General features: G+C 43.2%; 1 protein-coding gene across 7 annotated transcripts in view; it reads right to left on the minus strand.

Annotated features, from left to right (window-relative positions):
• Positions 1-211: 211 nt before the first annotated feature.
• The window catches only part of SIRT5 (sirtuin 5), a 41,402-nt gene continuing 29,601 nt past the window's right edge, over positions 212-12,012 (minus strand). For all 7 annotated transcript variants that reach the window (XM_036350892.1, XM_036350891.1, XM_036350890.1 and 4 more), the window contains 2 exons: positions 6,450-6,565; positions 212-732 (listed from right to left, as the gene is read on the minus strand). In XM_036350892.1, the coding sequence (XP_036206785.1) occupies positions 657-732; positions 6,450-6,565 (192 nt within the window). In that variant the 3' untranslated portion in view covers positions 212-656. The remainder of the gene's footprint in view (positions 733-6,449; positions 6,566-12,012) is intronic.

A 12,012-nucleotide genomic window follows, 5' to 3' on the forward strand; every position in this document is an offset into this window, starting at 1 on the left:
CTACATTTTAGTCAGTTGTGAATACCTTTGGAATCTATATATTTGTGTCATTTTGGGGTGGGGGCCTCATCCTGATTTTCTACCTTGTTGCTACTTTTCCTTCTTGAGTTCCTGTTCTAAGCTATCCCGCATATTTTGAGGTAAAGCAGCCAAACAAGGTAAACACGGAAAAGAAAAAATCCTCAATAAAGATATCTCTCAGGGTCACATCTGTATACCATATATTACCTCCTGTAGAGAGTGATTTTATTTTCCATCAAAATTTGTATAAAAATCAGAAATAGCAATGTTTTACCTTTCTACTTCTATCTTTGATAAATAGCAAAAATACGATTGGGATAGTTACATTTTTAAGACAATCTAATTAGAATTTCCCCCCTCAATAATCAATCAAACACATCAGAGGATCAGAGGTATGTTATGTTTAAGTTCAAACCAAATAACATGCATTAACTTTACAGCTCTCTGACTTCTTGTACCTATATTTGCTAGTTACCTCCAAGGCCCCTACCACTTATCAACAGGTTGGATCCCAGCCAGGAAATCAGAGACTATTTTTAGATCTTCCAATATTCAGCTCCCATCCACAAGACTGTGTGTCTTCTGTTTGTGGCCTGGTACTTAGATGTACTATAATCTCTTCCTTCCCAGGACAATTAAGAAACTGTCTCTGTTTCATGAGGAGCCAGGGCTTCAGGAAGGGTCCTACCACAGAGCCCCTGGAAATGAAACCTGAAACAGAAGGACAAATACAGCAGTTAGGAGAGAAACCAACATACTACTTCAGCAAGTCACACATTTCTTAATTTTACCCAGAGGAAAATCCAAATTCTCACAAATGTGGCAATATGAGCTTTTGTGCCCACTTCTTTCATCTAGTTTCTGACAACTCAAGATATAGACATTTCACCGTGGTTGGTCCTTGTGATCAGGAAAATTTAGGAAAGGAAATGCCTAGAATTTAGGTGGTATTAATAAGAATTTTATTTTAAAGAGCAGGGGCAGATATGATTGTAAATTGTATTTCATGATTATATTGCCAAACTCATAAAAGGTTGTTTTTAGTTGATTTGAGAGAAAGAGAGAGAGAGGGAGGGGAGGGGGTAGAGAAACATTGATATGTTGTTCCACTTATTCATTCATTCATTGGTTGCTTCTTGTATGTGCCCTGACCAAAGATTGAACCCGAAACCTTGGTGAACTGGGATGACTTTTTAACCAACTGAGCTACAGGGCCAGGGCCATAATGAAAGTTTTAAGTTTTATGATATCTACATACTACATTAAAACAGCATTCATATGTACTAAGGACAAGAGAAAAATAACTTCATGCACCATACAGACCACAGGATTTTAGCTGCGCCAACAACCTCTCAAACCATACCTTTCACAAAGAGCTCTGACTTGTAGTCAGAAAGGAGAAAAAAAGAAAAGAAAAAAGAAAAAGCAAAGAGGAGGAAGAAAAATCAATGATTTCTGCTTCCTCCAAGAGAAAATACTTAGGGCAGAAAAATAGCAAGGTTTTGTAGTATATTATTAATAAGAAAACCCATTGAGCACAATTAAAAATGAAGAAAGCATCTGCTTAATGTAATTCATCATATTATCAATTGTGATACAACACAAATCGTTAATGCCTTATCCCTTAAACACTGTTCACGTCACAAAGTGCCACTAATGGGCATCCCTGGCCATTGGCATTTCCACTCCTGCCACGCTCAGCGCGCTGAACACTGGCCGCTAGAAAGCTCCTCCCCAGCACAGTGGTCATAGTCCCTTGAGGACTGTCCAAGAATTATGCAGCGGTTCTCAACCTGTGGGTCGTGAACAATGAAAATACATCCTGCATATCAGATATTTACATTACGATTCATAACAGTAGCAAAATTACAGTTATGAAGTAGCAACAAAAATAATTTTATGGTTGGGGGTCACCACAACATGAGGAACTGTATTAAAGGGTCGCGGCATTAGGAAGATTGAGAACCACTGAATTATAGTCTCCAAGACATGGAGAGCTTTCAGGGAATTTCCATATCCTCAATCCCACATGGTCTCCTTCTTAAGAAAGTGACTCTCAAGTGCCCCTTTTCACTTCCCCCTTCCCCCACTTCACAAAGGCAAGCTGCACCCCTCACTCACCCCAAATCTTAGATGGTGCCTTAGCCCAGAGTGTGAAAACCTATCGGGTGCTAACTAAAGAGACATTTGAAATATTGGTGTAGATTAAAGAAAACAAAAGACTGGATATCACATCCTTACTCAAATAGGGCCTTTTCATCCTTGCTTTCAATAAAATGGAAAGAGGGTCTGATAGAATTGTCAATTAACAGACAATGAAATAAGATACTACTATGGCATTTTAGCATGTAACTTGGAAGGAGGTCCAAAATCTGAGTGGCCATGCCATCTGAAATTCCTTTCATTTTGTGGTTTATGTAGCCCAGTTCTCCCAGTACATCCATCTATAAAAACCAAAAACTAAGAATTACAATTGACATTGAAAAGGTAATACTGAGCCTGGCCAGTGAAAATCAGCCCTGCCATCCCTCAGATGGGAATAAGAGACACAGATAAAGCCAGCTGAAGAGTGAGTAGGTGCTGGGGTCCAACCCCAGCAGGTCCAGGGGTCCCCAAAGGTGTGGACAGAGTCAGCGAAGAAGGAATGACACAGAGGCAGCGTTCAGGTGATCATCATAGCCGGGTTCTCTTGTCAGGGTCTCCAGCCAAGTTCTGTCTAGGATCTCCAGCCAGGTTCTGTAGCCATGTTCTCTCGCTAGGTTCTCCAGCCAGGTTCAGTTGCCAGGTTCTTAGCCGGGTTCTTTAGCCAGGTTCTGTCTAGGTTCTCCAACCAAGTTCTGTAGCCAGGTCCTGTCCAGGATCTTTTGCCAGGTTCTCTCGCTAGGTTCTGTCTCTAGGTTCTGTCTCTAGGTTCTGTCTCCAGTTTCTGTCCAGGATCTTTTGCCATGTTCTCTCGCTAGGTTCTCCAGCCAGGTTCTGTCCAGGTTCTCCAGCCAGGTTCTGTCCAGGTTCTCCAGCCAGGTTCAGTCACCAGGTTCTAGTCAGGTTCTCTTGCCATGTTCTATCCAGGTTCTGTAGCCAGGTTCTGTCTCTAGGTTCTTCAGCCAGGTTCTCTCGCTAGGTTCTGTCTCTAGGTTCTGTGGCCAGTTTCTGTCCAGGATCTTTTGCCATGTTCCGTCTCTAGGTTCTTCTCTAGGTTCTTCTCTAGGTTCTGTGTCTAGGTTCTGTCTCTAGGTTCTGTTGCCAGTTTCTGTCCAGGATCTTTTGCCATGTTCTCTCCAGCAAAGTTCTTCTGTCTCTAGGTTCTGTGTAGGTTCTGTGTCTAGGTTCTGTGTCCTACCAGTTGATTCCAATCCTATCAATCTCTATTACAAAGGTTAGGGCGTTTCTTATCTCCATTCCAGGGAGTAAAGATTATGTAGCTTAAGCATGATTGTTCGTAGTTAAAGTGATTAATTACCCGCCTGGCACTTAGTTAAGGGGTTTTATTCCCTCCCTAACTTCAGGGGAAAATCCCTACCTGGGGAAACAACCTTTCTCAGAGAGGTGACCTTGGTTAAAACACATAGTGCCAAGAAGGTGAGCAAACATATTAAGAACAGTATGCCATATATGCCAGGTCCCTTGAAACAGCAAGGATGGACCAGCTCCCGGCAAGTAGGAAACATACTTTCCCAGGACAAGCTGCAAAGAATCATAACAACTCCCTTCTTTGAGTAACTGCATACTTTTTTACTCACATCACATTTATTACAATATATTGTTGTAAGTATTCTATTTTATTAGTTAATGCTGTTAATCTCTTACTGTGCCTAATTTATAAATTAAACTTTATGCCGGAGTCCATTCATTGTCTTCACTAGCTGAGTTTAGACAGAGACCCCCCAAAAGCTAGTAGCCCTTGAAAGTCCTAGTAAAGGTCAGGGCTTGAAAGTCCTAGCAAAGGTCAGGGCTGTGCACCACCCAGTTAATCTAGGAACCACTCAGTTAATTTAGGTAATAATAGTTGAAGCATCCCCACCTTAGTTCCCTTAATTCCTTAGATACTTATGTAGATCCTTGTTGATTATTGTTAATCAGATACTCCCGGAAATCTATTGATGAGCTAATCAGATACTTTGTCTATTAGTCGAAATTGTCTGCTGATCTGTGTGTCATTGAAACCTACTTACCCTAAGGGCTACTCCAGATCAATAAAAGATTGGAGCGGCCTGAGCATCAGAGGAAGTCCTTCGGGACTTGCCGCCTGGTCCCCCAATATTGCAAAATTATCTCGTGTCTTTTTCTCTCATTTGTTGTGCGGCTCCTCTTTCAGATACCGAACCCTACTCCACGCAGAACGTGGAGGGAGTCTCACTCGACAACTTTATCATAGCTATGTATGTATAGGAAAACACAGTATATATAGAGTTCAGTGCAATCTGTGATTTCAGGTATCCACTGGAGGGTCGTGGAATATATCCCCTGTGGATAAGAAGGGACTTTTGCAGAGCCATACTACAGGTTGTTAAGTGGTATCTTGGGCTTTTAATTTACATTTCCCTAATGATTAATGATGTTCAGCATCTTTTCAATGTTTTTATTGACCATATGTATATATTTGGAAAACTGTCTATTTGAATCTTTGACCCAGTTTTTAATTGGATTATTTGTCTTTTTATTATTGAGTTGTGAGAATTCTTTATATATTCTGGATACACATTCCTTATCAAATATTAGTCTTGCAAATATTTTCTCCCATTCTGTGGGTTGTCTTTTTCTCTTTATTGATGGTGTCCATTGAAGTAAAGAAATTTTTAATTTTGATAAAGTCCAATGTATCCATTTTTCCACACTTGATCTCAGCCAAAAGGCCTAGAAGCGATAATTTATCCATTTTTTCTTATGTTACCTGTGATTTTTATGTCATACAAAAGGTTTTGACAAACTCAAGGTCACAAAGATTTACTCCTTCATTTTCTTTTAAGAATTTTATATATTTGTAGCTCTTATATTTAGGCCTCTGATCCCTGTGAGTTATTTTTTGTGTATAGTGTAAAGGGGTCCAATTCCAGTCTTTTGCATGTGGCTATCCAGCTGCTCCAGCACCATTTGTTAAAAAGACTATTCTTTCCATCACTGCTTTCTCTTCATACTTTTTCAAAAGTCAGTTGGCCATAAATGTGAGGGTTTTTTTCTGGACTATCAATTCTATTCCACTGATCTGTATGTCTACCCTTATGTCAGAACCCCACTATCTTGAAAACTGTAACCTTGTAGTAAGTTTTGTAATTGGGAAGTATAAGTTCTCCAACTTTATTCTTCTCTTTGTTTTGGCTTTTTGGGTCCCTTGCATTTTCACATAAATTTTAGGATCACCTTGTCAGTTCAGCAAAGAAGCCAGTAGCAATTTTGATAGAGAATGGATGAATCTGCAAATCAATTTGGGGAGTATTGCCACCTTCATAATATTAAGTTGTCCAATCCGTATACATGGATGTCCTTCTATAGATATTTAGGTTTTCTTTACTTCTTTTGATAGCATTCTGTAGTTTTCAGAGTATATGTTTTACATAGAGAGTGATTTTTTTAAAGGATATCTTTCTAGTTCCCACCACTTATGGATTGAGGATACACTGTGGCTGATTAAAAATATCTGGAAAAGATATTATATCAGAATGGCATGGGTGGTACCAACTCATCAGTATTTTAAATATGTGTAGCCGAGTTTGAAAAACACTGACTGAAATAATGACAAGAGTTTCAGTGGTGTTTTAGAATTTTATTTATTTATGCTTAGTTATTTCTATTGTATCTCATTCTAGAAAGGAATTAAGCAGACTAACAATAAAATATAAACTAAATTAAAAGTGAAGACAAAAAAGCAGGGGTAAAACAAGAAAGGAAAAAAAGGTGAAGACATGAATGGGCTAAAAATGCATACTATGATGATCTACTCTTTCCACACAAACGTGGGAAACAGAGTCAGTATCATAACAAAGCCACAAGTACAAATATTCTTGGCAATTAGACCAGAGACGTGTGTGTAGCAGCCTCACCATGAGAACAGTGGGAAGAAGTTCTGGCTGGTATCTCCAAGGCTTACTGCTCAGCATTCATTCAGCTTACCTACATCCAAATGCCTGCCATCACTAAATCTACTTAAAAAGACAAATGAAAGCAAAGCCAAAGGAATCAAAGAAAGCTTTCAAAATGTGAAAAAATTAAAGTCCTATGGCAAACCCCTTGTAAAAAGACAGAACCACCTTAGTCTACAGTTAACAATATTTTGTTCTTCCAAAAAAGCAACGACAGACCAAATAAAACACAAATTCAGTGTGTCTTTTTTTTTTTTTAAATTATAACAGAACAGTAGATAAAATGTCTTTAGATGACCATGTCCAATCCTGCTCAATGCCTTCCATTTCCCACCCTGGTAATCCCTGTACCTGAATTTGTTTGTGGCTTGGGTGATTTCCATGTTAAATTCAGCCACTGGCACGCCCCTGGCAGACACCTGAGGGGCAAACATGGCAGCAGGATAAACCAAGGAGGAAGTTCCCACCTACAAAGCAAACAGATGGAAACAGACAAATGACCACACTATGCAAGAAGAAACATTTTTTCAGAAAATCTCACATAAGCACAGGCAGGTTTGTGGTTGCAGGTGTGGGGGGAAAACTAAGCTGGATGAGATAAATGGAGAGGATTTAAGGGACAAATCAGGAGTTAGGAGGCGTCTTTTTGGCTGATCACTAGAACTCAGAAAGATGTGTTATGAAAAGGAGGGTTGTGCAAATGGAGAAAGTGGCAACGAAATGACTCATCACTTTTGGGGTTGGCTTTGTTTTTGTTTCTGTTCTTTGCAGTGATGTAAATAATCCATGATCCTTTTTTTCTAAGTTAGATAACTCAAAGAAATAAATAAATACGTATCTTCATAATCCTACTACCCCAAGATAACCCCTGCTCACATTTTGATGGATATTCTTTCAGGTTATCCCCTATGGATATCTTATCTAATAAAAGAGAAACATGCAAATTGACTGTACCTTCCCTATGCCCAAGCCACGCCCACCAGCCAATCAGAGCAACTATATGCAAATTAACCCAACCAAGATGGCGGCTGGAAGCCACAGAGCTGGAGCAAGCAGGAGGCTTGGTTGCCCCGGCAATGGAGGAAGGCAAGCTTCCCAGCCGCCCTGGCCGGCTGTGGCCTCTGCAAAAGGCAAGAAGTTTCAATTATAGAAGATAAATAAATCCCAGATACCTGCTTCCAGCCAGCTTCCACTGGGAGCTTGGGTGGCTGGGGGCCATGGCAAGCCTGCAAATAGCCATCAGCCCCTCATCCAGGATGGCCAGGCACCCCAATGTACTGGGCTGCATATCTGGCACTTCGGCCAGATGGGGTGCGCTGTGCTGCCTGTTCCTAAAACACATAGATAGGAAGGTACTGACATCAGGCCAGGCCTTGAGATATGGTCTCATGGCCCCTTCCTGGCACTCTGTACTCTCTGTTCCTAGAACACATAGATAGGAAGGTAGTCACTGTATGATGCTATACTGTGTCAAGAACTAATTATGTAAACAAGGCTTTGTAACTTTGTGGTTTTTGCAAATAAAAGTACTGTAATTCCTGTAGTCATTGCTGCAGTTCAGCTTCTGCTTCGGCAGGGTGCTGTAACTGTCGTCAGCTGGCCAGCTTAATAAAGGCTCTTAAATTTGAATTCTGAGTCGGTGGTCTATCTCGCTGAGTGAACCCATAACACCCAGCAGGACCCCCCAACCTGAAGGGGGTGTGGACAGCCTAAAAATGGCCCTCAGCCCATCACCCAGGCTGGCCTGGCACCCCAGCAGGGACCCCCACCCTAAAGGGGCTGTGGCCAGCCTGCAAACAGCCATCAGCCCTTCACCCAGGCTGGCTACACCTTCATGGGGTGAGGGTCCCCGCTAGAGTGCCTGGCCAGCCTGGGTGAGGGGCTGATGGCTGTTTGCAGGCTGGCCAAGCCCCCCAGCAGGGACCCCCACCCTGAAGGGGTTGTGGCGAGCCTGCAAAGAGCCATCAGCCCCTCACCCAGGCTGGCCAGGCACTCCAGCCGGTGCCGGAAGCCAGTCCATCCTTGCTGCTTGACACAGTTGCTGCAAGGAAGAAACATCTGCATAGCATATGTTTCAAGGGACCTGGCGTATATGGCATACTATTTTAATATGTTTGCTCCCCTTCTTGGTGCTATGTGTTTTAACCAAGGTCACCTCTCTGAGAAAGGTTGTTTCCCTAGGTAGGGATTTTTCCCTGAAGTTAGGGAGGGAATAAAATCCCTTAACTAAGTGCCAGGCAGGTAATTAATCACTTTAACTATGAACAATCACTCTTAAGCTACATAATCTTTACTCCCTGGAATAGAGATAAAAAACGCCCTAACCTTTGGAATAGAAATTCATAAGATTAAAATTAACTGGTATAAATACAGATGTAACAAGACAATAAGACACAGAACCTGCCTGGAGATCCTGGCTAGAACCTGGCTAGAGAACCTGGCTAGGCTGCTGATCAACTGAACGCTGTCTCCGTGTCATTCCTTCTTCGCCGACTCCGTCCACACCTTTGGGAACCCCTGGACCTGCTGGGGCTGGACCCCAACAAGCGGGGACCCCCAGCCTGAAGGGGTGTGGCCAGTCTGAAAATGGCCCTCAGACCGTTACCCACACTGGCCAGAGACCCCAGCGGGACCCCCACCTGATCTGGGACACCCTTCAGGGCAAACCAGCCGGCCCCCACCCATTCACCAGGCCTCTATCCTATATAATAAAAGGGTAATATGCAAATTGACCCTAACAGCAGAGCGACTGGGAATCACTGGTCACTATGACACACACTGACCACCAGGGGGCAGGCGCTCAATGCAGAAGCTGTCCCCTGGTGGTCAGTGCGCTCCCATAGCGGGAGCTCTGCTCAGCCACAAGCCAGGCTGAAGGCTGCCAGTACAGCAGTGGTGGTGGGAGCCTCTCCCGCCTCCTCAGCAGCACTAAGGATGTCCAACTGCAGGTTAGCCCTGCTTCCTGCTGGCAAGTGGACATCCCCTGAGGACTCCCGGGCTGCCAAGGGATGTCTGACTGCCAGCTTAGGCCCAATTCCCCGGTGAGCCAGCCTAAGCCAGTAGGTGGTCATCCCCCGAGGGTTCCGAAACTTCGAGAGGGCACAGGCTGGGCTGAGGGACCCCCCTGAGAGCACAAATTTTTGTGCACTGGGCCTCTAGTAGTTTTATAAACATTCTTTACAAGAATGGGAAGACTAGCCGGCTTATTTCTTCCCTGACTCACTTCTTCTACCTCTGTGACTTTCTAAATAAACTTTTGCTTATATTTGAGTCTTCACTCTGAATTCTTTCTTAGCCAGGACTCAAATACTGAGGTTTTGTGAGAGGGTAGAGAGGGGTGATTGGGGAGAAGGAATGGGAAGATCAGAACATATTTTACAAACCAGCTTTTTTCACCTAGCCACTGACCCTATACTCAACTTCGGGATGAACTCAATAAACACTGGCTGAATGAGTACGCATCCATAAGAAAGTGACTCTGCTTTTAAAGACATGTTAAGGAAAATTTGAAATATGCCTACCCTTTGTTCAGTTAATTCCACTTCTAGAAAATTTGTCCTAAGACAATAATTTGATGAGCATGTTAAAAGTTATGTCTGAGCCCTAAACGGTTTGGCTCAGTGGATAGAGTGTCGGCCTGCAGACTGAAGGGCCCCAGGTTCGATTCTGGTCAAGGGCATGTACCTTGGTTGCGGGCACATCCCCAGTAGGGGGTGTGCAGGAGGCAGCTGATTGATATTTCTCTCTCATCGATGTTTCTAACTCTCTATCCCTCTCCCTTCCTCTCTGTAAAAAATCAATAAAATATTTATTAAAAAAAAAAAAGTTATGTCTGAGGCCCTGGCCAGGTAGCTTAGTTGGTTACAGCATCATCCTGGTATGCCAAGATTGCAGGTTCGATCCACCATCAGGACACATAAAAGAAGCAACCAATTAATGCATAAATAAAAGTGGAATATCACATCGATGTTTCTCTCTCTCTCTCTAAAAATTAATCAATACATTTTTTTAAAAAGAGTTATGTCTAAGGCTATTCACTATAACGTTGTTTAAAGTATCAAAATTTGAAACAGCCTGAATGTCCAACAATAGAGAATTGGTCAAATGCATACACCAGAACACTGCATAGCCAATTAAAAGATGATGTACTGACATGGAATATGCTAAGTGAATTGCTACATGAATAAAATAGTTTCAAAAAAGAACATATATGGACCCATTTAAAAAAATTTTAAATTACCATTTACACCAGTATTATTTTATATTGGTTTTAGGTGTACAGCATAGCAGTTAACTATCATATTCTTTACAAAGTGCTTCCCCCAGTATTTCCAGTACCCACCTAACATCATACATAGTTATTACAATACTGGAGGCCCGATGCACAAAATTCGTACAAGGGGCTTGGCCCCCGCTGCCGTGGCGGCTGCTTCTGCCTTGGCCCCGCTGCCGCAGCTTTGTCTGGAAGGTCTAATTAGCATATTATGCTTTTATTATTATAGAGGCCCAGTGCACAAATATTTGTACACTCGGGGCTGGGGGGGGGGGGTCCCTCAGCCCGGCCTGTGCCCTCTTGCAGTCTGGGACCCCTCAGGGGATGACCACCTACTGGCTTAGGCCCGCTCACCAGGGAATTGGGCCTAAGCTGGCAGTCAGACATCCCTCTGGCAGCCAGGGAGGGATGCAAATTGCAAACAAAGATGGGATATACACTTGCCAGCGGGGAGCAGGCCTAAGCTGCAGTCGGACATCCTTAGCACTGCTGAGGAGGCAGGAGAGGCTCCCACCACCACTGCTGTACTGGCAGCCGTCCTGGCTTGTGGCTGAGCAGAGCTCCCCCTGTGGGAGAGCACTGACCACCAGGGGGCAGCTTCTGCATTGAGCGCCTGCCCCCTGGTGGTCAGTGTGTGTCATAGTGACCAGTGATTTCCAGTCGCTCTGCTGTTAGGGTCAATTTGCATATTACCCTTTTATTATATAGGATAGAGGCCTGGTGAATGGGTGGGGGCCGGCTGGTTTGCCCTGAAGGGTGTCCCAGATCAGGTGGGGGTCCCGCTGGGGTGCCTGGCCAGCCTGGGTGAGGGGCTGATGGCTGTTTGCAGGCTGGGTACACCCCCTTTAGGGTGGGGATCCCCACTGGGGTACCTGGCCAGTCTGTGTGAGGGGCTGAGGGCCGTTTTCAGGCTGGCCAAGCCCCCCTGGCGACGGAAGCTCCCAGCCTCTCTTTTTTTTCTTTTTTTTATTTATTCTGGGATTTATTTACCTTCTATAATTGAAACTTTGTTGCTCTGAGTGGAGCTCAGAGCTGCCACGGGAAGCTTGGCTTCCTCCATCATTGGGGCAACCAAGCCTCCTGCTTGCTCCAGCTCTGTGGCTGCCAGCCGCCATCTTGGTTGGGTTAATTTGCATATAGTCACTCTGATTGGCTGGTGGGCGTGGCTTAAGGTGTAGCAAAGGTATGGTCAATTTGCGTGTTTGTCTTTTATTAGTGTAGATTATTGACTAGATTCCCTAAGCTATAATTTACATCCCCAGGACTGTTTCGTAACTTCCAATTAGTAATTATCCATTCCTTTACCTTTTTCACCCAGTCCCCTAATCAACTCCCCTCTGGCAACCATCAGTCTGTTCTCTGTATCTCTAAGTCTGTTTCAATTTTTTTTTTGTTCATTTATTTTGTTCTTTAGATTCCACATGTAAGTGAAATCATATGGTATTTGTTTTTCTCTGTCTAACTTATTTCACTTAGCACAATACCCTCTAGGTCCATCAATGCTGTCACAAATGGTAAGATTTCATTCTTTTCATGGCAGAGTAGTAATCCATTGTATATATGTACCACATCTTTCTTATCCACTCATTTATTTCATTTATTCATTGGGGTTGCTTCCATATCTTCACTATTTTAAATAAG

The sequence above is a fragment of the Myotis myotis genome, unplaced genomic scaffold (assembly GCF_014108235.1).
Source record: "Myotis myotis isolate mMyoMyo1 unplaced genomic scaffold, mMyoMyo1.p scaffold_m19_p_2, whole genome shotgun sequence".
NCBI classification, from domain to species: Eukaryota; Metazoa; Chordata; class Mammalia; order Chiroptera; family Vespertilionidae; genus Myotis; species Myotis myotis.